General features: G+C 46.9%; 3 protein-coding genes across 10 annotated transcripts; 1 reads left to right on the top strand and 2 right to left on the bottom strand.

Annotated features, from left to right (window-relative positions):
* Positions 1-1570: 1570 nt before the first annotated feature.
* LOC123053858 (diphthine methyltransferase homolog) lies at positions 1571-7563 on the bottom strand. 7 transcript variants are annotated; one of them, XR_006425912.1, is made up of 4 exons: positions 7068-7563; positions 2399-6627; positions 2128-2245; positions 1571-2054 (listed from the first exon to the last, which is right to left on the bottom strand). XR_006425912.1 is itself a non-coding variant. In XM_044477442.1 (2 exons), exons 1-2 carry the CDS (start codon positions 7408-7410, stop codon positions 5903-5905), a joined length of 1068 nt encoding a protein of 355 aa, XP_044333377.1. In that variant the 5' UTR covers positions 7411-7563; the 3' UTR covers positions 1571-5902. The 7 variants fall into 7 exon arrangements, 1 of the variants encoding a protein (XP_044333377.1); XR_006425911.1 differs by having other exon boundaries at positions 1571-3688; positions 3821-3963; positions 4110-6627; XR_006425910.1 differs by having other exon boundaries at positions 2128-6627.
* Positions 7564-7581: 18 nt separating this feature from the next.
* LOC123053859 (2-phytyl-1,4-beta-naphthoquinone methyltransferase, chloroplastic) lies at positions 7582-9669 on the top strand. 2 transcript variants are annotated; one of them, XM_044477444.1, is made up of 8 exons: positions 7582-7763; positions 7855-7919; positions 8001-8091; positions 8195-8283; positions 8420-8553; positions 8625-8686; positions 8875-8974; positions 9498-9669. In XM_044477444.1, the coding sequence occupies exons 1-8, from the start codon at positions 7596-7598 to the stop codon at positions 9596-9598; spliced, it is 810 nt and encodes a 269-aa protein (XP_044333379.1). In that variant the 5' UTR covers positions 7582-7595; the 3' UTR covers positions 9599-9669. The 2 variants fall into 2 exon arrangements, with proteins under 2 accessions (XP_044333379.1, XP_044333378.1); XM_044477443.1 differs by having other exon boundaries at positions 7762-8091.
* A 1181-nt stretch (positions 9670-10850) lies between these two features.
* On the bottom strand, positions 10851-14582 carry LOC123053857 (GDSL esterase/lipase LTL1). Its single transcript, XM_044477441.1, has 5 exons — positions 14162-14582; positions 13912-14039; positions 13577-13819; positions 11465-11720; positions 10851-11374 (listed from the first exon to the last, which is right to left on the bottom strand). Exons 1-5 carry the CDS (start codon positions 14406-14408, stop codon positions 11139-11141), a joined length of 1110 nt encoding a protein of 369 aa, XP_044333376.1. The 5' UTR covers positions 14409-14582; the 3' UTR covers positions 10851-11138.
* Positions 14583-24530: the final 9948 nt, after the last annotated feature.

Genomic DNA, 24530 nt, shown 5'->3' with positions numbered 1-24530 from the left:
GTGTGCTGAACTCGGAGGTTCGGTACTTGGATCGGTCGGATCGTGAAGACGTACGACTACATCAACCGCGTTGTGCTAATGCTTCTGCTTTCGGTCTACGAGGGTACGTGGACATACTCTCCCCTCTCGTTGCTATGCATCACCATGATCCTGTGTGTGCGTAGGAATTTTTTTGAAATTACTACGTTCCCCAACACAAGGGCCACAATTTGGCCAACCCCGCTTAGCCAGTCTGTCGGCGGTCCAAATTCTATCTTGCAGCGCGAGCCAAGAAAAGAACTTGACCTTCGGTGGGGCCCAAGGCTTCCAAACCATTTGGTCCATGGGGGAGAGGACCAAACCCAAAAATTGTGCCCTGTAAGCAGATGCCGCAGAGTAATGCCCAGAGTCTGAGTGTTTCCATACTATGTCGTCCTCAGCAAGCTCATCAAGATGCACCTCACGCAGAAGCATCCAAAGGGTGAAGAATTGTGTTACATGTTCGGTGGAAACAACCTCAGTGGCCTGATTTTGAGGATCCACGCGTTTTTCTTGAGGGCCTCCCGTATCTTTCAATGTTTCCGCGATGAAGACTCATAGATGAGAGGAGCAATGTCCTTGGGCTTGCACCCAAGAAGCCAAGGGGATTCCCAGAAGGGTGTCTTCGCCCCATTCCCGACCTTGATTGTGGTGCTAGCATAGAAGAAGTTGAGATCTTCCTCATCACACGGGTTACCTCTCCCAACCCACAATTTTGTTGGCTACTTCCATTCATACCAAGGCCACCGCAGTCTCAAAGCCCGCGCGAACTTATTGGTGTTGAGGACCCAAGCCCACCACAAGCAAGCGGCCGACTGACAATGTCCTAATTGACCTTGATGGTTACATGATTTTTCTTTGTCCTTTTAGCTTGCAAAAGGGTTAGATAGAGTTTACAGGTAGTTCAAGAAGTTCAGTTCTGTGATTAGAGGCGGATAAACTTGGAGGAATTCCTGCATTCAATTAGTTAGACCCGGTTAGCAGCTAATAATCATCACAAGGCGGCGGCATTTTAGATATGTTCCTCCCCGGTAGTTCATGTAAATAGGAGGCCGCAATAACTGATGCAACATGTGAAGCTGGATACCGGAAGTTGAGAGCTCGTATCATGGATTTGATTGTTACTCCCTCCGTCCCATAATATAAGAGCGTTTTTGTAAATACACAACAAGAGAATCTCGTTAAGGAACAAATGAACATCATTGGCTTGCACCATGGCTGAATTTTTTTTCAGTGTACCAATCAGGACTTGTGCACAAGATATGCTAAAGTCCCAGACAGCCGGAAACCTTTTCATCACTTGTTCCCCTTCTCTTTTCAGTTTTAGATCTTATTGCCATCATTCATATAGATGATTTTTAGGTCACAAAAATTTCCGGAAAATGTCTGACTTGGAGTACATCATGTAAATATTATTTTTAGCCATAGAGTTCAAAATATGCAGCCTATTCTGCACAGCCAGCATACACCAATCTGTTTCGAAGCAGCATATATAACAAGCTGCTAACCGGTAAAGACGGCACACAAGCGAATCAAACAAGACAGCATAAAGTGGTTTTGCTAGATGAACATGAGCCATTTATAGTAGTGTTTCCAGAGTACACATAATAAAGAGAAAAAAAGACATGGACTTGAAGCATCCATTGATTCATCACACACGGAGACTTCCGATTATTCGAGTTCCACCTGATACAACTGAATGGAGAGAAAAGGATAAAAGGGGGGTGGACTCCTGCCGGAGTTCACCATTGCCGTTTTGTGACTTGCCGATTCTTGCGTACCTCAGGCGACCACCTGGGAGGTCAGGAGAGGCACCGCAAAGCTGGAGCGCTTCCTGCGCAGGAGGGCTCAGCTCTGCGGTTCATCCCGACCCTGCTTCCGCTCTCAAGAGCCATGTAGATGCTCGAGCCATGCGCCTTCCATAGTCGGTAGGGGCTGTGGACAAGAGAAGAGGGAAGGGTTGCCTTATATGCTCGTGAGGATGCTGATGTCTGCAGGTGCTTTGCCAGGTAAATCATAGTGCAAGGACCAAGAATCTGCAAGGTGGCATTTTAAATTGGCCAGCGTACAATGCATTATTGGAGAAAGGACAGTGAGAGTAAACTAAACTTTACTGTGTCGAGTGCTCAATTGCTGGGATTCACAATGATGTCGTTGTTGCCCCGCTACATGTCAATTTCATCTACATTCTCTCTCTAGAGAAATTCCCATTCCACTCCCAGACCCACTGTTAACAAAAACAATTTATTTACTCACGAGAACAATGTTAAACCTATATTGTAAGAAAGGTAAGGCAGCAGTTGCGATCAACATCCAATTCCAGGGCATCTAGACCGGTAAACTTCGTGAGCATCTCTTTTCACAAGGTACAGATTTTTACCTCATTATCTCCTTGATTTGTCATTTGGTCTTCGCTCCTTGTCCCATAATTCCATTGACATTAGCCTTTTCAGTTTTATCCAATAGCACCTCTAATTTACCAGTTGTGTTTTCTCATAAAAATGTCAGTTATGTAGGTCCTTCCTCACCAAGCAGTACTTTCAGCAAGCGATATTTCCCAACAAAATGAAATTCAGGAACTGATCATGTGGGCTGAATGTACTATAAAATATAGAGGTAGCCTAAAAGCCTTTACAAAAAGCTGAAGAAGCACACTCCACCTCTAAAGCTATGCCTTTAAGAATATGGAGCTAGAGCAATGTGGCCTTCCTATTCAGCCACTACTTCATTCTTATCCGAAGTGCTGCATTTCCCCACCCTGGAGTGTAAAGTACTAGAAAGCCCTCTATCTAATTAAATCGTCTCCCATCTCGATGCTGTTAAAGTTGACATGATCACCAGATCTCAGTTCCAACTTCCAAGTAAGATTAGCACTCTCGAGTCCCAGCTGGGCCATCCTTGAATACACATTAAAATCCTCAAAAAAAATCAACTACGTATAATCAGTGGACAAGTGCTCCCAGTACGACAGCAAGGAAATCACTACCACGAATCGTGGGGCTCCACTGCTCCACCAAAGTGGGATTTAATCGTTGGCCGCAATCAAGTGGAGCAATCCAACGAACTTTCTGAATGTTCGTTCTTTTAATAGATGGCTGAGGGATGCACATAGTGAGTGCCCTCGCAGAAATGCACCAATCAGTGACGTCAGAGACAACCAAGGTCTGTGGTTCCCACCATAGTGATTGGTTGGTTACCACCTGGCGATGGCCAACGGAACATGCTGTACCTGGTTGATTCTATCAAATCCAGGCAGGCAGGCAGTAGATACTAGAGTTATGTTTTTAACCAAGTTACTTACACTTCTTACCAATGGTTATGTGGGTAATTCCTATAGCTGCTGTAGAGCTGACTAATTGGGGAATGGTTATTATGCCACCAAATATACAGCATCTCCTCGTGGATGTGGAAATCCAAATGCTCAGCCAAACTCAAAGCTTTTGCCTGTTTGCTCTTTAATGACAGACTAAATAGTCAAGATATGCTTGAAAGACGTAACTTCCATACGAATGGCGGTTCCAGCTGTGTTACGTACCTCGGGGACCCTTGAAACTCGTGATCATATTTTCTGGAACTGCTCCTTCAGCAGGGGCTGCTGGGCCTCAATTAATCTTCACCTTGCTCCTTCCTCTCAGCAAACCTCTCTCCAGAGAAGCCTTTCTTGTAGCAGCTTGGAACATTTGGAAACAAAGAAATGCTAGAATTTTTTCATAATATTCCTCCTAGTTTAGCCTCCTGGCCTTTCCTCAGTAAAAGAGACCTTTTCCTTCTCTCTTACAGAATGAAGGATGAGCAGGCTTACCAGATTAGCAGTTCTTCTCCCCCTCCCCCTGTACAGCCCGCTCTTGCAAATATTACTACGTACAACTTTGTACTAAACCAGCGACAAGTAATATGGATTGGAGGGAGTACTTGTTTTACTAAATTTGTACTGTCGAGCCTCCCCTGTAATTTTCCGTTCAAAAAATATATATCATGTTCAGGGTTGGAAATTAGGTTTCTCATGCTTAATAAGGAGAGTAAAACAGATGTATAACGGCCCGTGTTTACTTAGAAAGTTAAACTCTGGAACATAGATACAGTATTCTTACCAGACTAATCCATAAATTAGGTTTAGCCATGTAGGGGTGACCCCCTTCACGTCAAAGAATCCCCTAGCCATTCATGATGAAACCAAAGGAGGCCATGACATCAGCAGATAAGGTCTGGAAAGTCAACTATATTGTCAATTCAATACAACAGGGCTGCAAAGATGAGTAGGATCAAACTAGAGATTTTATGTCAAACAGTAAATCAGATTCTCTACAATGAAAATTCAAGCAATAGGTTGTCACATAGCCTCGTCTTGGGTCTAGATGCTTCTGTGCAAATCAGTGGGATGAATCCAATACAACACTATAAGGCTCAGCTAAAGGGTAGATTAACATACCCACTGCATGTCAGCCATCAGGCGAAGGCCTAAGAGCACAACTAAACCGGCTAGTGTAAGCCATTCTAGCATAATAAAATTCAAGTCCCCTTGGTAGCTAACCTAAACAAACAGTTGCTATTGAATCCTTTTTAAGGAAAAAGGTCAGAAAACATCAAAGGTTACTTAGCTAAGACTGAACACATGACTATCTTTATTGTTCATGTTCGGAATACAGCTATTCTTGGTGACCTGATGTAGAAACAGATAATTCTTATTAGTGCACAGTTAGTACTTAGTGGTGTCAGATAGAAGGATGCAGGAAGGGAAACCTTAGAGCTTTCTTCGCTTATCATCCCAAGCAAACCATATGATTCTAATTATTCTATCTCTCTGACTTGCCAACCAGCATTCCCGCTTATTCAAAGTGACACAGATCTCATCTTGTCCATTATTACCAAGGTATCTCATTCTACTGTAGATGATTTGCCTCTAATGAATTCAGAACAAGTCACAAACAAATTGAAGCATCCTTTGAAGTTATCTTCAAATATTACCCATAGTTATTTATACCACTGTCATGTAGGAGTACATGTCAAAATTGACTCATGTCTTCATTATTTTCACCGATAGGAGCAGAACAGTTCTGTAAACTGGACCAGTTGATCTGTTCTGCGTCCTGCCTTCTGAGCCATGTGTGATTAGCACAAAGGCAGGACTCAGAACTTTCTGGGAAAATGCAAACGATAAAGAATAAAGTAGCTCTACTGAAGCGTGGTTTGAGTATTGCTTCATGAGTCACTAGTAACTTAGTAAGATCCACTAGACCGCAATATATTTTTAACTTATCAGAAAAGTAACTAACAACTTTTTTGTCCTTGTTTTGGCCCGCTGAGGCTGTGGCAACTACTCAACACCTCATATTTCATCCAAGAAAAACAATGATCCAACACTTTTAAGAATCGTGATTAGCATGTTGACCATACTGTGCAGTAGGTTAATATAAGCAACAGTGCATGCACTGGAAAAGTAAAATCGGTAACCATTCCAGCCGTTATCAGAATGTGATCAAAAAGAAAAATAAGAAAGCACTGCGTACAGCATACTGTAAGTTTTCAGACAGAATTATTAGTTTATGACCAGCGAAAAGCTCAGTCAGAGGCTCTTCCAGGTAGATGTCTAGATTGTTGCTGAATCATCACTTCTATGCACCAGTCACCAGATGAACTTCAAAACAGTTTGTGCTCAAATAACATGAACAGATAGCTTCAAAGTTTTGTGGAAGCTTACAACAAATACTGATGACTGTGAATGCCTAGCTATAAATTAGACATCATACTACTATAAGCTCATCATTTGAAATAAATTAACATAAATTCAAAGAGCTACCTGAATGAAATCAATTTGGTTCATTCAGGGAATAGGTTGGTCCATGCCATATTGATACTTCAACTGGGCATAATGATGTTTTACGCCTTAAGAGGTTGGGTGGTTGACTAGGTTCTCTGGTTGCCACACACGGAGAAGGCGGTCATAAAATGAACAAGTAGCGATAACTGAAGAATTTGTGTTATGTTCCGCTGCTTCACTTGTCTGCCAATCTGCACCATATGCTAAGGACTCATGCTTGCCATATGTTTCCATTATGGTAGCATCTCCAGCCCCTGCTTTAACAATGGCAAAACCGTTGTGCATGCAAGCAGCCAATACGACATCTGCAATATTAGGATGATATTTCAACCTCCATACACCACCTCCTAAATTTAGGGACTTCTCGTTCACAGGTTTCATCATTGATCTCATGTCCCAAACTCTGAGAAATTCATCATAGCTTCCAGTGAGTAGCATATTCCCCTCCAATGGGTTCTGAGCAATGCAACACACACCCATAGTATGAGTCTTCTTATTCCGAAACACGGCATTCGATGGGCTTTCCCGCAAATCCCAGCAACCGAAAGAGCAGTCGTCCGATCCACTGTACAACAAGTGTGGTCTTGCACGATCGAAATAACATGTCCAAACTTCATACTGATGAGCAGTCCATTGTTCTGATACCTCCAGGCGGTCCTCTCTCATGGGAACCACAGACAGTGAACCATCTGATAATGCAACGGCCAGGGAATCGGCATTTTGGTTCCAGTCCACATACAAGCACATTGATGAAGAAATGTTTCCAGCAACCACATCTGTGAGAACGACACCTGTGTAATTTGGTCATACAAAGCACTTGTATCAGCCCTCAGGATGTACATGTACTTTTAGACATGATCAAGATATTACATATATGAAGTGTTTATACTTTACAGCTACATCAGTTCCCGGGATCAGTACGGAATTCACCAGGTTAACTTTTTAATCGAACAACGATATTATGAACAATATGAGCAATGCATTTCAAGAGGACTAGCAGAGCAACCCAACTTTACTTTGATCATCAATCAGCAGCAATTACCCTAGTTGTCAACAAAGTAATGGCAATCTTCCCAGAATATCGCAGCCTACAAACAGCTTGTTCTGAATCCAGATTAAACTACGCCTTTAGTATGAACATTGGTAAACAAAACCTGGTCATGCGCTAGTTTTTACATAACAGTTTTGTTTCGAAATTTACTCGGATAGTAAAAGCAGTAGCAAGCAGCACCTTCGTCCGAGCCGTCTTCATGCTCGAGGCGCCGGAGCACGAGGCGGCCGTGGGCGTCGGCCTGCGCGAGCAGCGGCGCCGTGGGGCTCCACTTCATGTCGAAGACGCCGGCGGTCTCCACCGTGTGGAGCAGCCGGAGCCGTCGGGACTCGTCCTCCGCGCCGGCGTCGACGGAGAAGAGCGACACGGTTCCCGCGCGGTCCTGCTGCTGCTGCTGCTCCTCCTCCCCCGCCTGCTCCTGCAGCGTGTACGTGGCGGCCGCCAGGATGTGGCGGAAGGGGCGGTGCGGGCAGAACTCCACCGCGTCGGCGTTGCCGCCGAGGTGGCACGACCCCACATCCATCGCTAGACCCTCGCTCTCCCCCGGATGCAGACCTCAGCGGCGGCGGCCGGCGGCGGCGGCGAGAGTGGAGGGCTCCCAAATCGTTGAGCTTGAGCGGCAGGGGCAAAAGAGTCAATGGTCACCAGTCAAACCTAGTCATACTAACCTATCCTAATCATGTGGCGGGGGCGAGCAAACGGACACCGATGGGCACCTTAGCCGCGGCGATTCCCGTGACCGCCGGGCCGACGGCGGCGTCTGGACACGCCGGCGACCGAAGACGACGCCGCCGCGGCTCCGTCGCCGTGCGCTGCTCCTCCGCGGCCGACGAGCGGCAGGCCCTCTTCAGCCGCATCGCCCCCGTCTACGACCATGTCCGTACCTCCCACTCCCCTCCCTCTTTCCGCTGCATTGGCAAATACGTACTGTGCTGACGACAGCGCTGCGGTGCCGTGTCCCTTGCAGCTCAACGACGTGCTTAGCCTGGGGCAGCACCGGACGTGGAAGCGCATCTGCGTCTCTTGGTCAATGTACATCCCTGGTGCTAGTCGCGGTAATGTGAATTCAGAAGACAACTGGTTGATGGGAACTTTTTGTTTTCTGAACATCAGGGCGAAGAGAGGGGATCGGGTTCTTGATCTCTGCTGCGGGAGCGGCGATTTGGCGTTCCTTCTGTCCCAGAAGGTCGGCCTAGACGGAGAGGTTGGTACTCTGCTGAAATGTCGGGCTGGCTTCAGGGTTCAGAATATCCAAGCAATCTTTTTGGGGATGGCAATCTTATGGTCCAGCCTCTCAAATGTCACAGGTGGTGGGTGTCGATTTCTCAGGGCAGCAGCTGCAAACCGCTGCTAGCCGGCAGGACCAACGCTGGAAGGCTTGCTACAAGAACATCAAGTGAGCACCCCCAATGTGAGAGCTTGGGAATTCTGAAATTCCTGCTATGTGCAGCTTTGTGAGGATATGCAGAATGTGCTTGTCTTTTGATCAGGCTAACTGCTTATGTGCTTGGCTAAGACATGCTTTGTCGCAGATGGATCGAGGGCGATGCACTTGATTTACCTTTCACGGACCATTACTTTGATGCTGTTACGGTTGGTTATGGATTGCGCAATGTGGTTGACAAACCCAAAGCAATGCAAGAGATTCTTAGAGTCCTAAAACCAGGTTGGGTGTACGGTTCAAGTTTTGGTCCAGTTCAGCATGAATTCTCATGATTTGGTTTTACTGGACTACAGGATCACGAGCATCTGTTCTAGATTTTAACAAGAGTTCATCATTTTTCACGGCATCGTTACAGGTAAAATTTCAGCCCATCTTGGATACATGATACAGATGAATTGGCCTGTTAAACTTTTCTGACAAAGACCAATCATCCACTTTTCCACCATGACATTGTAGCAGAATCATATGTTGGCTTCATGCCCCATATAAGACTTTGGAACTGATCCTAACAATTCTCACTAACTATTTTTTTTTCTTGGACAGAGTTGGGCGATCGATAATGTGGTCGTTCCTCTGGCTAGTAGCTATGGACTTACTGAAGAGTACAAGTACTTGAAAAGTTCGATATCACAGTATCTTACAGGTTTGAACATAATGTTTCGTTCCTGTGAAAACTTCCATGACACAGAAAATATATCACGTCATCATGTGATACATAATGCGTGTCTAAGAACTAAACTAGAGTGCACCTAGAAAAAAGAATAAAACAAGAGTGGTGTATCTCAAAACTTGCTACTCTGATAGCACAAGTACATCAACAGACATCTCAACTTGTCCTGATGGAGTACATTAGGATACCATCTATTTCCTTCATGTGCAAAGCCATGACATTATATAGATGTACTACATATCATCTGCTTTTTTTAAGATAATAGTGAATTCTTTTGGTCCAAACGATGGAGTGGTATGTGCCATTTCTTTTTTTCGAACCATGCAGGAGAATTGCATGTATTATATTAAAGATAGAAAAGATGTAAAATACGTCACGACCTGTCCGATAATTTAGTAGACTATGTACCATTTCACCAATGACTATGTACTACTTTCACGATTTTATCACCTTCCTTTATTTACATCAAGCTTGTCTTTGTTTATCTGTTGTCCAGGAGAGGAGTTGGAGAAGTTAGCCACAGAAGCAGGGTTTTCCTCAGCCAAGCACTACGAACTTGGTGGAGGGCTCATGGGAAACCTAGTAGCAACTCGCTGACTATAATTGTAGCAATGAACGGTGATCTGTATGAATTATCTGAATTTTTAAATAATTAATTTTCCTCTGCATTACCGAATATGCAGTTTGGCTGATCCCAAACTGAACCAATGCTTCAAACCTCCCAACTGTGCATTTCTCTTGCTTGAACAATAAAACAACACACCTATGGCATGGAAACAATCAAGTCACCATGAAATCACACCTACGGCATGGAAATCAAAACAACAGTTCTGAGATGCAGGCCGTTCAATCAAAGTCATGGTTCTGAAGTGCAGGCGCCACTGCGCATACCAGGTGTGCTGCTCTGCCACTTCTGAGCAATAAGACTGGAAATTGGGCATAAAAACAAGCACCTCATCATCTTATTGGTGGAACTGGGAAGGCATGGGAATGATAGGTGAGAATTTCAGGCCCTGAATATTTTTCCGGTGAAGCGCACTGCTCTGAATTCTGAATCCTGTATCCTCTGCCCTCCTCTGTTTATTCGTTCCCCATTTCGGCAGTTCAGATCTACACTGGAGTATTTATGTTTAGTGATTTTACCAGTGACTACGGTGAAACTTCTTTGGTTAAACTCGATGAACGACCTAGCAAAATATTCGCAGTAAAACACAAGTAACCTCCTACTAGGAGTCTAACGCCGAAAGGGTGATATGTATGAATCTGAATTTTAAGTTTGTGAATCCATTTTCCTTTACATTGCCTGATATGCAGTTTTTGCTGATCCCATTCGGAACCAATACCCCAGCTGTGCATTTCTCCTGCTTGAACAAGAAAACAACACACCTACGGCATGTGAATCAAAATCACAGTTCTGAAGTACAATCATGGTCACAGTTCTGAAGTGCAAGTGCAGGCGCCACTGTGCATGCCGGGTGTGCAGCTTCTGAGTAATATGACCGGAAATCGGACATAAAAAACAAGCACCTCCTCGTCTGATTGGTGACTGGAACTGGGAAGGCAAGGAATGATCAGGTGAGAATTTCAGGCCCTGAATTTTATTTCTGGTGAAGTGCGCACTGCTCTGAATTCTGAATCATTTATCCTCTGCCCTCCCCTGTTTATTCGGTCCCCATGTCGAGGGTTCAGATCTACAATGGAGTAATTATGTTCAGTGGTTTTACCAGTGAGCCTGGTTAAACTCGATGAACAATCCAGCAAAATATTGGCAGTAAAACACAAGTTACCCCATACTAGGAGTGTAGCACCCAAATTCACAAGCTACTGACAAAACAAAAGGTTCACAAGCTACAACGAATTCTTGGATCAATCATTCCAGCATAAACCACTGTCTTACAAGTTCCTAGCCACTAGCTCTGCTAAACAATCTGGAGCAGCAAACAGAAAATAAACACCCAAATTACTCTCAAGTCTCAGCTAAACCAAGGACGGACCTATCAAAAACTCTTGACCACCCGCTCCAGTCCAGGTACATAGGGAGAGACCAATAACAAATTAAGCATCATATATATGTAGCTATATATGTAGGTTGGCGGCACAGATCCATGGACTAGTCCTAGTAGCAAGCAGAGGAAGACTAGTTCCTGGTGTTGTCCATGGCGAGGATGGTGCTGAGGTTCATGGGGCTGATGTGGTCGGTGGTGCCGTGCATGAAGTTGGCGACGATGATACGGTTGGCCCGCTCCGTGGGGTGGAAGGCGTCCCAGTAGGCGTACACGTCCCGGTTGGCGCACACGTTGGACGCCGGCGTGCACAGCCCGATCCCGTTGTACGGGCCCTGCCCGCAGCACGCGATCTTGGCCGTCGCGAACCCTGCATGCCAGCGCTCATATTAATTCTCTTTCTTTCACAGATCTGCATGCCAGCATGATCGAATTTTGTTTGATCGAGACGAGACCATACCGTACTGCTGCGGGTTGAACATGAAGTCGAAGCTGACCCTGTTGGTGTTGGCGGCGATGAAGACGTCGTCGTGGCCGACCTCGCCGTTGAGCTCCGTCAGCATCCGCTCCAGCTGCGGGTTGAAGAGGTCGGCGGCCCGCGTGAGGTCCGGCGCGCAGGACCCGTCGAGGCTGTGGAGGGCCAGCTCCGCCGGCACGCACCCGATCATCCCCGTCCCCGTCACGATCACGCGACGGGCGCCCAGCTCGTACAGCCGCTGCACTCCATTCCATTTCCACATCCACACGGTCAGTTAGGCCCTGTTTGGTTCATAAGTCCTAGGACTTTTTTTAGTCCCAACTTATAAGTCTCAAGTCCCTAAAAAGTCCCTACCTGTTTGATTCCTGAAACTTATAAGTCCCTGTAAGACCATATTACAACTATAAGTCCCTATAAAACTCTCCTTGAGAGTCTTATTTCATAAGTCCCAAATGCCCATTTTAAGTCCCTATAAGTCCCTCCTGTTTGGTTTAGATGGGACTTATAGGGACTTTTTTAAGTCCCTAAACTAATAAGTCCTTGGAAACAAACAGGGACTCTTACTTTCGGTGTAAGACAACTTAGACAAGACCAAGCAGCTCGCGCCGTTGCATCTTGCATTGCATGCATGCCACCCCCCCGACCCAAGCCTCTACCCACGCCCTACACGTAGCTGAAACGAAGCATGCATGCATGGATAGTAGGAGTACCACACACGAAGACGAAGGTGCATGCATGCACGATCGAGCGCCACAGTTGTTGCATGTGGGAGGAGTGAATGCATCGTGACAACCTCTCGATGGGTGGTACTACAACAGTAAAAAAACAGTACTAAAACGCGAGCCTGCTGCTCTTTTACTGCGGAGAGAGACGCATGACAGATGCGTATGGCGTGGTGCGCGCGTGTGTACCGTGTACTCGACTGCTGTCCACTGGTTGGCCTATATTGATTGCATGGGCAGAGTGGTTGGTGGCAACATCCAACATGCATGCATTGCATCCAGACGATCCATGGATGCCGAGACAGACAACACTACTCCAGCCCTCCCTCCCTCCCTACGGTAAGAACTGAGTTTTCTCGGTTGGGAAACTCGGCAGGGCAGTGCCAAATGTTTAGGCCTATCGTCACTGGAGCCTAGTATGATGAATCATAAATGCCAAGGATTTCAGATCTGCACCGATGCAAAGAGTTGTGGTACTGCCCTGAATCGGTCTTCATTTCCTTTCAATGTAGGAGTACTCTCTGTGGCTCCACGTAATGTAAATATTGCGGTACTACTACTTTGGAAATACTATGGGTAGAACATTTCCTATTGCTGTTTTGAGCTCTTTAAGTTGATGATGCCTGATCTCTAGCTGGATTATGAAATAGGAGTACCACTACTGACTGAAAACTCATCTCGAACTGAGAATGCACTATGGATGCGAGTGATCTTACCAACAGCACTTGTGGGCTTAAGTGCGAGCTAGTAAATTTGATACTGTGTTTGGATTCAGCCTCCGCAGTGAAGATGTCTCAGACAGTTACTGAAACTAGCTATCAACCATGAATAAAATCGTTTCTCGCTTCATGGTCCAACTCTTGCCAGAAACAGTGTGCTTTCTGAATTCGGCGTGCAGAACACTACAGGCCGTGTCAGTTTGTTGCTTGCTGAACGTACTACCCAAAAATGACTCCACTTCAAACAAATGTTCACCGGTGCTACCGCCCATCTCTCTCACCATCATATCAGGCAGGCAGGCGGGCAGCCTACAGACTCATCTCTTTCCACTACTGTTCTAGACAGCGTGCGGCATGCAGCAAGCATTTCGTTTCCCTGTCTAATTTTGGGAATTTTAGGCCAACCACTCTTGTAGACCATACTGACAAAATAGAAGACAAAAAACGTCCTGACAAATTTTCTACTTCAATGCTAATCATGTTTTTTGTAAAACTAATTAATCATGTTTGTTGGATTATGCTGAAGCATGTTTTAGTATATCTTGGCATTTTGGATGGAGTGCACTTTTTTTTTACAAATGCAAGTATGCTTTGGAGCAGAAATTATGTATTTTTGGGAATTAATTAGTGGCAAGTAAGTAAAGATAAATTACCGCGAGGACTTTCTTGTACTCGGAGATGATGAAGGGGACGTAGTCGTGGATCTCGAACTGCTGGGACCTGGCGGAGAAGGGCACCAGGTAGTAGTTGTTGACGAAGTCGTTGCCGCCGAGCGTGATGAGCACCAGCGACTGGCTCACGCGCTCCCTCGCCGCGTCCTCGCCGATGTACGCCGCCAGCCTCCGCTGGTAGTCCTGGAAGTTCTGCAGCTGCTGTGCGATCCTGATGATGTTCACCTGCACCCACACGCACAGCATTGTCATCTCCCCGTTGCATTTCATATAGATACGTACTACATGATTCAAGCGTGCGTGCGCGTGGAGCTTACGAATTGCACGCCGGTGTCGTTGAGGATGCCGACGCCGGCGGACGCGAAGTTGGCGCCGACGAGCAGGTTCTCGCCTCGCATGTAGGGGCTCAGGTACGGCAGCGCGGGCTCTGCCCCGAGGTACTCGCCTGATCAAACATGCGTGCAATGTCAAGAACTGCTCGATCTCTCGACAGACTAACGAAAGAGAGAGAGAGAGGCATGCTGTGATTAGCTGAGCTAGATCAGAGGAGGCGCGCTGGAGACGTACTGATGATGTCGGGTATGTTGAGGCCGTTGGAGAACCTCCCCGTGGGCATGTGCGTGGGGAAGTCGATGCCGTAGGGCGGCGCGTCGGCGCGCGCCGTGGTCATGAGGTAGTTGTTGTTGCCGTTGTCGACGAGGGAGTCGCCGAAGACGAAGAAGGCGCGCGCCGCGGACGCCGTCGGCGCCGAGGCCCCGAGGAGGAGTAGGAGCAGCGCCCCGACGACGAGGAGGACCGGAGAGCAAGCGTCCATAGCTAAGTGGCCAGAGAGGACTTGGGCACGACGACTCGTGTCGCGCGAGTAGCTATGGGACTGGCGAGCTCCAGTGGGTGGCTGCGACTTGGCAAGGCGCGCACGTCGTGGACACGAAAGGTGGCGAGCGCCCTATGCCTCCTCTTATAGCGGCCAGAGGCCAGACTGAACTCTCACTAGCTGTCTCGCAACCTCACTCACTCAGAGCGCCGAGTTAAGGAGGCCGGACGGCAGTGGGTTAGTGGGTTAGCGGGCGGGAGACAGCTAGCTTGGCTGGCTAACTAGGACCACCCGAAACGGATCGCGTTAAATGAGGCGAAAGCGGGTCGATGGATGGCACGGTGGTTGGGGGCGCTAAATGCGGCGCCTTGGCGTGCGACGCCGGCCACTCGGCACTCGCTCTCCGCCGTCGGCTCCTGCCTCGGATCACGTGCCGGCCCTGCGCGCGATGGGGGCGCTAGCTGCCTATTATTGCCCGGAGGCTGCAGACAGATCGGCTCATCTGATCGACCTGAGAGCCGGCACGGCGCCGGAATGGAAGGCCTCCTCGTCGCAGTCTTTCAGAAAATTCAGACGGCGCAGGCCCGGGGTGCCAACCTCAGTGCCCGCTTGTTTTTCTTTTCTTTTCTCGTTTCTCTAGCTCATGATTCATGAGGATCTTAGTCTAGCTAGAAAAACATTTGCACCCATGCACGGATCATAAGAGGATGTTCATGTGATGAGAATGACATCGGATTCTGTTTGGAGAAACTCGATCGAGCTCTTGCTAGTTTAATTGTCTGATGACGATTTATGTGCGCTCCAGTGCACTTGTTATTACTTCTAAACGGGGACATATGTAGCACGAACAGCTTAATCTCAGTACTGCCGGCAAGAAAATGACGTGTACTACTAAGTATGAGTGCTCCCCAATTAAACCCATGTTAGGGTATCTCCAACGCGCATCACCAAAACACCTGCAAATGTCTGGATTACGTCGTCTCTGGACACTTTTAACCATTCAAAACAGATCATCAAATCAGGACTGACCGGTCCGGATGTCCGGAATCCCATAGACCGACCCTAAATCGGGGGAGCTCCGGGGAGTCCGGACATCCACCACGACGGACTTCAACTCTCCAGACCCACCCCAAAAGCCCACCCGAAGCCCCAGTATTTTCACAAATCCCGCCCTTCTCTGCCCATCTTGGCCTACGCAACCACCGCACTCTATCAGATCCGCCCGCCACCCAGGTACCTCCGCTCCTGCCGACGACATCCATGGCAGACACTGTGCACAACACTATAATTCAAATGCCATAGTGAAATTTCTTGACGTTCTTGTTTTTGCTTACTTTGAAGCAAACATGATAGATTCCGATGAGGAGTCGAAAGCGGGTCGGTGCATGGACCGGGAGACACACTATGGTTGGGCGCTAAATGGGGCACCTTGGCGTGCAACGCCGGCCACTTGGCTCTCACTCTCGAGCGTCGGCACCTGCCTCGAATCACGTGCCGGCCCTGACGCCGCCTATTATTGCGAGGCTACGAACCGAGCGGCTCATGCTCATCTGATCGGTTTGAGATCGAGCAGGCACAACGGCAGAATGGAGCTCTCCCCGAAGAGAAGGCCTCATCCGCATAGCCTTTCAGAAATTCGGGCGACGCACCTTAGTGAGGCCTGCATGCCCGCTTGTCGTTTTTCTTCTCTTATTTCTCTAGCTACTTCAAGAGTTTTGCGACTTGCCACGTGTCTAGTTTGAAAAACATTTGCACCCTTTTTTTTTAAGAAATGAGGCTCAATACGAGCCTGACTTTGAATTAACAAAGTCATCAACTGACCAGGATTACAAAAAACAAGCACAACGCCCAACTCCACTTACAAAGAGAAAAAAAAACATCAACATATTGAAAGATATAAGAACCCTAGAAACACATCTTACAACACAACCCAAACTTCAGGCACCTAAACTAGAGGAGATGAAGGGCCGCATGAAGAAGGAGTTGCCCTTCTTCTCCCTTGCCGAAGAGGGATCCTATCCCCTCGTTCTGGCTCGAAGGACGCCGCAACGTCGAGGGAGAGATGTGTTCACCCTAGAACATTTGCACCTACGTTCCGTGGATGAGAAGAGATTATGTCCATGAGAGTGACATTGGATTCTGTTTGGGGAGACTCGATCGGGCTCTAGATAGTTTGCCCGGCCAACGATCTATGCGTGCTCCAGTGTTACTAATAAACCATAAACCAGGACATGGAGCACGGACAGCTTGATCTCAGTACTGCCGGCGAGAAAACGATCGACTTGTACTCCCACTACTCCGTAATTAAAACCGGAGTTAATGGTCATTTAATCCCAAGATGAGGAAAATCACCAGACTAACAGTACCACATCGATCAAAAATTGAAATGAAGGATCTTCTTCTCAGTCGTGACCACACTACTAGTACACTACAGATAGTAACGTAGCAGTGAAAATTAACTCGAGAATGTCTACCTCTACCACCAGCTGCAGAGCTGCTCAGTCCATGATGGCTTTCTTGCCAATGTAGCCTCTGCCACTTTCTTCGATACAGAACCACAAAGCGGAAGCGACTCGCATCACAAGTCACAAGTCGTCGCGCGCGTCCGTCCATGGACTCCACACCACACCACTGTAGGAGAAGTAGAACTCGAAACGCCATGGGAGTACATTGCATCCATTTTTCATCCTAGCTTGGGCGCGCCTGGCCGGGCCCCTGACTAACCGCCAGTCGTCCTACCTGCAAGCAAGCTAGCGTCGGAGAGGCCGGCCGGCTGGCAGAGGTTAATCAATAGGCCTCCCTCGCCATGAATGCCAACCAACCGGTAACTCCCACCAGAAAAGAAAAGAAAAGCTTGATATGGTTATAATTCCGTCGTGATAGCATGTACTGTGCCGCTGGCCACTATTACGGCTCAACGGCCGTCGACGCTCGCTGTCGCTCAAGGAACCCGTAGCTGAAAAGAGCTACGCGTTCCCGCCTAAATATACCATAGTCGGCAAAGCTACACCGTCCGCCGTGTAGTACGTGCGTAGGCAGCTACCGCCCGGTCGGCTCCCATTCACTCATTCATGGCGCCATCCATATGAGGTGGTACTGCTGTGCCAGTAGCTATAGGATGTACTCGTTACAGGGGCACATGTGAAATTCATGGCGCGGTGGGGTGTGGTGGCGTGGGGTAGAAGGAAATTTCAATGAGCGCCCCGCCATGTACCATGCATGCACGGCAAATCATGCGCGCAGTGCAGTCGCCGATCGACCATGAATTCATGCAATTCGTCGTGCGTTATCTTGTCCTGAATTCTACTCCTGCTTGACGCCTTACGATCGTGCGGCCGGCCACGAGAGAAACCTCTCATTTTTCTTCAGGCTATGGAAGAGAAAAGACGTGCGTTTTCTGACCAGTGTCCGAGGAAGAAAAACACAAAACAGACCATTCATTGGAGGAAGGGAATATACGACCAATCGACCCTTCGGTCGTACTACTGTAGCGTATGTAGTAGGCGTCTTGATCTTCGTATATGAGAATAAAGGAATAAATCAGTCACAATCACTAACACATGAATAAATTCAAGTAGGCACTGCTTCAAAACAAAGAAAGAAGGTGTTTAGCAGGTTGCACTGTGCGCCAATTTCCTGAATTTCTCAACGTCTGAATATGACAAGTCATTTTCTGCACCACTCTATCTATCTTTGAATGAATTGCTGAATCATCACGAGCATCTATGCATGCCAAGTCGTCAGTAAACTTGGCTACAAAGCCGCGAATGCAGAGCTTTTTACTGGGACAGGTTAAATCACAAGCGGCCGATCTAGCTACCAGACGTAAAGCCTGAAGCGAGCATTCAACTCGCACAGTCAGGCCTCCCCCAGTGGCAGTTATGCAAAGCCGGCCTGGCTGGCTCCTGTGCGCCAGTAAGAAAGAGATCGGACCGATGATCTGTGCGACCGACAGCACGCATCCCCGCCTCGCCGTCTCTACCTGACAGCAGACGATCGCCGTGGTGTTGTAATGCAGAGATGAAAAGCTGCCGTAGATCGAAGATTCCGATCGATCTTCGTCCCCATGCCGGCCATAAGTTTTTCGACTGTGCGCACAGTGGCCCGGGTCATCCAGATCCGGTTCCACCGGCTGGTGCATACATTCAGACATGGATGCATGTGTTGAGGCCAGAGGTGCAGTTCCATCTCATCCGTGTGACTGTTTCACTGTGCGTCTGTGTTAACACGACTGGATGGTGTTTTTCGAGGGATTAGATAGACGAGTAAAAAACATTGGCACGTTCCGGAGTTTGTTTTATTGGCAGGTGGTGCCACACTGGTCGGCGGCGGCCATCCGTCCCTGCTGTGCACAGTCCTCGTCTCTCTCTGTCTCTCTCTCTCTCTCTCTCTCTCTCTCTCTCTCTCTCTCTCTCTCTCTCTCTCTCTCTCTCTCTCTCTCTCTCTCTCTCTTTCTGAACCTGCAAAAAGCCAAGAGGACGATATTCTACTGAATTAGGTGTAGTAGTTCTTTTTTAACAGTTTTGCCTGAATTAGTTTGTGCAGAGGTCCGAGCACTTGAATATTAGACGAGTCCATAAGTTGGAAGTAACCATGGTTCGGTTCGTTGCTTGGGTAAAGTCACCTCCTACGTGATGCTGAAACCTTTTCTTTTAGGGATACCTGATGGGACGCGGCGTTTTGGCTCTCGCGTGCATCTGCACCCAAGGTGAAGAGTAAATTCGTTTAAAATAGTAAAAAAAAAATCAAAACATCCAACTTTTTTGTGATGCTAGATGCTCATGTGTGTGACGTCATTTCAGTAGCTCTCAATAAAAAAACAAATATTGGGGTTGTAAAAAAGTATTGTTCACGTACTGTTTTGACCGATTTTGTCTATTTTGCCATGAGCTCCTCAGATGTCCGAACAAGCTGAAATTTGGCACAAACATTATTGGAACATCTTCCTCCTAATTTTTTTATTTTTTTTATTTCTTTCGAATTTACTCTTTCACCGGGTGCAGATGAGCCCGGGCACCGAATTGAATAGCAGAACCTGATGCTGCTAACGAAGGACTGCAGTCACTACCCAGCTGCATCTGCTTTAACACAACGCTGAATTGAGTTTCGAGATGCGGTTTTGCGGCAAGTTTGGGGACGTTGTCTCGCGTTGGCGCTGCCCCGTGGGCCAAGTTTGCTGGGTGCCCAACGAGTGTTGTTTCGGGGATGATCCTGTACGACGACAACAGATCCCAATGAAAACCCATTTGCTGCATGCTTGCGGCAAACGGGGCCTCCTATATGATGTATTCTGCGTCAAACAGGAGCTCGACGCACACGGGCGACACATGACTGAGCCGGCCCACCGACGCGAAAGCCGCTTGTATTCCCTGTGTCGCGACGTAAAAACCCACGAAAAACAAGTAGGCGACGCTAGGATATGATCACACAATCTCGCTCACACCAGACTGCAGACCGCGACCAGTTAGCCACTCCACCACAAAGCTGTTGATGAACATTAAGGTGTGAAACTCTATAACAACACACAGCAGGGTTGAGATTTTTGAAAACACATTTTAGAAACATTTCTTGAAAATTTCAAACAATTTGAAATGCCGTAAAAAAATATTCCAAGCTTTTTTTTTAAATGTGAACAATTTATGTAATCCGAATTTAGAAAAAACACGAACATTTTTTGCAAAACCTAACAGTTTTCTAAAACGTAAAAAAATGGGAAAATTGAAATTTTTCTGACATTGTAATTTTTTTAAAACAAGAAAAACATTTGCTGAAATTCCTGAACATGTTTCAAAACACGAATATTTTTCTGAAATTGTGAACAAGTTTTGGAACTGAAAACATACTTTAAAATTCCTGTACATTTTTTGAATGACATTCTGAACAGATTTTGAAAAGGAGAACAGTTTTTACAATTCCTGAATATTTTTTGAAAATGTAAACATACAAAATTTAAAAACGAGAACATTCTTATGAAATTACTGAACATTTTTTGAAACACGAATATTATTTGAAATTATGAACAATTTTTTCCAAAATTCCAGAAAGACTTTCTGTAACACAAACATTTTTTGAAATTTTGAACAAAATTTGAAAACGACAACATTTTCTAAAATTCCTGAATTTTTTTGAAAATGAAAGCAAATTTTGCAAACGTATAAAATTCCAAATAAATATTTGTAATTTTCAAACAAAAGAACATGAAAAATAAAAAAGAAAAGGGCAAAGAAAAGAAAAGAAAAGAGAAAAGCAACAGAAAAAGTTAAAATGAAAAAGAAAAAGAAAAAGAAACAAAAAGGGAAAAGGGGGGAATAGAAAAAACCGAATAAGGAACCTCCTAGAAGGTTTCCAAAACCAGAAAAAACCGGCTGGGAACCACCTAGAAGATTCCCAAAACCGGAATCGTTAAAACATTTAAACGGGACAACCCATCCGAATGCTCGTCCATCTGCCCGTGTGCGTCACCCCGACCACTTAGGGCGTGTTTGGTTGCCCGCATTAGGCCCAGCCTGGCCCGCGCGGGAAGAAAGTGGCCCGTTTGGTTGCCCGCGTTCATTGTGCGGCCCGCATCGTACGAACCTTAAAGCACGTCTAAGCCAGGCCCAGGGGAAACGCCCGAATCGGCAGTAGCTTGCGAGCCTGGCTCGGGCGAGGCGGGGGAGGGCGACGCGCTTGTCCCCTTGTGCGAACAGGGGAGATGGCGCGAGCTCGCCCGCGTCGCCAAAAAATCGGCGGGAGGATTTCGGCTCACCTCCCGCCGAGTCCACCCCTATTTAGCCCCTCCCTCACCGCCCCAACTCCCGCCACCATTCTCCCTCCGTTCGAGCTTTCCCGCCGACACGCATCGGCACCGACGAGCAGGTAAGGGGCGCATCTTCATCGGCCAGCGGTCCACGACATCGGCGCTCCTTCACCGGCCGGCGTTGATCTTCCACGACCGCCCCCCCTCGTCCTCAAGCTGCAGCCATGGCCTCTGTGATTTCAATCCCCCTTTTCTCTCTGTTCCTTCTAGCTAGATCTGAGCTGCAGCTAGGGTTTGATCTAGATGCATGGTTGATTAGTGGTTTGATCTGTGAGCTGATATGGTTGATTGCTATGCTGCGGTTGCAATTTGTGGTAGGGCTAGATGTTCAAGCATGTGGTAGGCTAGATTAGTAGTAGAGTTTGAAGTTGAACCTTGTGCTTGTGTTGAATCATGCTTAGATATGTGATTTGTAGGTATTGGTGATCCATTTGTAGCATGATGTTTGCTGTAGATGTATGTTCCTGCTCATATATTGTCCGGTATACTTGGTATGATAGCGATGAAGCATGTGCTTACTATGATAATGATGAACCATGTACATGTATGCTTCTGCTTTCATGGATTGTCCGGTATGTTGTGTGTTGGGCTTACTGTCAATGCGTGCTACGATTGTAGGACATGACCACGCAGACGCAAGATCTTAGTCAGACGCTTGTCGTGTCCGACAACCAGTTTGCTCCATCGTTTGTCGAGGACTCGCAGCCTATGTCCGAGATGGCACCTGATTCAGAGGTGTTCGCGTCTGATTCCCTCTATGTGCCGGTAGTGCTCGTTGAGCCAACTACTGCTGCTGTTGCTGCTGCCGCTGCACTCAAGCTAGCAGCAGCAAAGGCAAAGAAGGATGGTAGGTCGAACAACATGAAGTGGCAGCCGTTCATGTCCACGTTCGTGCTGAACAAGATGTGTGAGCTCATCTCTAGTGGAGTTAGGACTGACAAGGGCTTCAAGGAGGTGCACTTGAACACCGTTGCGAAGCAGGTGTTCGAGTTCTGTGGGCAAGAGGTGTCTGCCACCCAGGTGTACAACCACCTGAGGAAGTGGAGAAGTCGATGGATCCAAGTGTCCAAGCTGAGAGACCTTAGCGGCGCCTCATGGGATGAGAACACTTGCTCCATAGTTCTGGAGGCAGAGCACTACGCCGGCCATGTCGCGGTTAGCTCACAGCCCTCTTCCTTTTCATACTGTCCACCATTGCCTACTCCTAATCGCAACTAACAACACTTGTGTTTCATTCTTAGGACCACCCAAGGGACGCTGAGTTCCTCAACACACCCATACAGAACTACAGCCAGATGCAGCACATCTTCTCCTTCGGGCTGGCAACTGGGAAGCATGCCATGGGCTCGGGGGAGCCTCTTGGTTCTCCCATGCCAGACTTCCCTGGGACCCCGGACGTCGAGGTCCTTGATGGCCCTGACAAGCCCGCTGCGAAGCCCTTCGACAAGCCATTTGACCCCGTCCATGATAGGAAGAGGAAGAGAGGAGGCCTGATGGAGGAGGAGATCAATGTCTTTTGCAGCATGACTGAGGCGGTGAAGGAGGTGGCAACAGCCATCAGGGAGTGCAAGCCCCTCGACGTCCACCCTGACCTGTATGGCGCTGTCATGACCCAGGGTGGCTTTAGCGACGAGGCTCTCATGGCGGCTCTTAGCCACCTGCTTGACAACAAGGCTCAGGGTGTTGGATTCGTTGCCATGGCCGACGCTCACAGGGTGTTGTGGCTGAGGAGCTGGCTGGGCAAGCACTACTACTAGAGTAGTGCTGCCTGTGAGTGTGCATGATCCCCGACGGCGATGGCGATGGCGGTGGCGACGACGACGACGATGACGACGTACATTTTGTGTAGCTAGGGCTCAAAAACTATTTGATGGTCTGTATATTTTGGTGAGGTGGTATATAGTAACCCCTCACGCTGATGATGAACTTGCGGTGGTAGGACGACACCCTCTTTTGGATGTGGTGGTAGATTAACACCAAGGTAGTGCTAGGAAGAACTTGCTATGCCGTATGATCATGCATGCTTTACTTCTCTTCTGCTCCATTGTTGTTTGTGTGCTACTTTGCTTGCTACTTGTGTGCTCCATTGATTCGCTGCTTCAACTCTTGCTCTTGTGCATTGCTAGGGCAAGTGGTATGCCGTGTTCATCGGTAAGGCTCCAGGGGTTTATAGTTCATGGGAAGAAGCCAGTGCACAAGTGGCATCGTATAGCAACATCACCCATAGAGGGTTCAAGACTAGGCAGGCAGCAGAACAAGCTTACTGGTGCGAAAGCACGGCAGCAGTGTTGACTGTGGCAAGGTTGGAGGTGTCAAGGGGAATCGTCAGTTTGGGCTGAAGCTGAAGAACTTCATCATCTTCGCCCAGTTCATCGTCATTGTTGTGATGTGGCGTTGGTGTGCTAGGTGTGGGTAAGCTCACCAACTAGGGTACAAGGTAAGCACAACATGTACGTCGTATGCAACCAAACGCCGTGTTCATGTGCCGCTTGGGCTAATGCTGCCAACCAAACAAAGTGCACTTGCGTATTACCTAATGCAGAGACCCTAGATGCAGACAACCAAACAACTTGCAGATGACACATTTGGGGCTGTTTTTGCTCAACCAGACTGGGTTGAAAAGTGTATGCAATGCAACTACTGTTCAAAACTTGAACCAAACACGCCCTTACCTCAACCAACGGCAAATAGGAATTTCCGCGCCAAGCTGTCGGGGCTCCGCACAAAGGCGCACCCGACTAGACTGGCCCATTTTAATTTATCTTTTTACGTTTCTCTTTTTTAGATTATTTTTCTTTTTAAAATTTCGGTTTCCCTTTTTTGCTTTCTTCAATTTACTTTTCAAGTTTATTTTTATTTTCAAACCTATTCAAAATATTAAAAAATGTTCCTGTTTTCAAAATTTGTTCACAGTTTCAAAAACTGTTAGGGATTTTTTTATAAAGCTAGGGGTTTCAAAATGTTGTTCACAATTTCAAAACATATTCCCTTTTTCATATTTTGTTTCCATTACTAATTATTTCTCATTCCAACAAAATAAAAATTATAATTTTGTTTGCATTTTCAAAAAAGTTTGTGTTTTCTAATTTTTGTTTTGACTTTCAAAAAATGTTTCTGCTCTCAAATTTTGTTAAAAATTTATGAATATTCCTTCTCTCAAAAAATATTCGGGAATTCTAAAAATGTTCATGTTTAAAAATAGTCAGGATATCAAAATTTGATCACATTTTCATAAAATATTATGCTTTTAACAATCATATTTGAGTGTTACAAAAATTGCTCTCATTTAATAAAAAAATGTGAGGAATATCAAAAGATATTTT

The sequence above is a fragment of the Triticum aestivum genome, chromosome 2D (assembly GCF_018294505.1).
Source record: "Triticum aestivum cultivar Chinese Spring chromosome 2D, IWGSC CS RefSeq v2.1, whole genome shotgun sequence".
NCBI lineage: Eukaryota > Viridiplantae > Streptophyta > Magnoliopsida > Poales > Poaceae > Triticum > Triticum aestivum.
The sequence above is the reverse complement of the archived record's forward strand: the minus strand, read 5'-3'. Positions and strand labels throughout refer to the sequence as shown.

Bases quoted from the DNA above. Each gene is read 5' to 3' on its own strand.
- LOC123053858 (XM_044477442.1), bottom strand. From the start codon at position 7,410: ATGGATGTGGGGTCGTGCCACCTCGGCGGCAACGCCGACGCGGTGGAG. The intron at 6,628-7,067 runs GTGCTGCTTGCT...CAAATTACACAG, and splicing joins TGAAGACGGCTCGGACGAAG to GTGTCGTTCTCACAGATGTG.
- LOC123053857 (XM_044477441.1), bottom strand. From the start codon at position 14,408: ATGGACGCTTGCTCTCCGGTCCTCCTCGTCGTCGGGGCGCTGCTCCTA. The intron at 14,040-14,161 runs GTACGTCTCCAG...ATGTTTGATCAG, and splicing joins CAACATACCCGACATCATCA to GCGAGTACCTCGGGGCAGAG. The intron at 11,375-11,464 runs GTATGGTCTCGT...GCTGGCATGCAG, and splicing joins GTTCAACCCGCAGCAGTACG to GGTTCGCGACGGCCAAGATC.
- LOC123053859 (XM_044477443.1), top strand. From the start codon at position 7,762: ATGTCCGTACCTCCCACTCCCCTCCCTCTTTCCGCTGCATTGGCAAAT. The intron at 8,554-8,624 runs GTTGGGTGTACG...ACTGGACTACAG, and splicing joins TCTTAGAGTCCTAAAACCAG to GATCACGAGCATCTGTTCTA. The intron at 8,975-9,497 runs GTTTGAACATAA...TCTGTTGTCCAG, and splicing joins GATATCACAGTATCTTACAG to GAGAGGAGTTGGAGAAGTTA.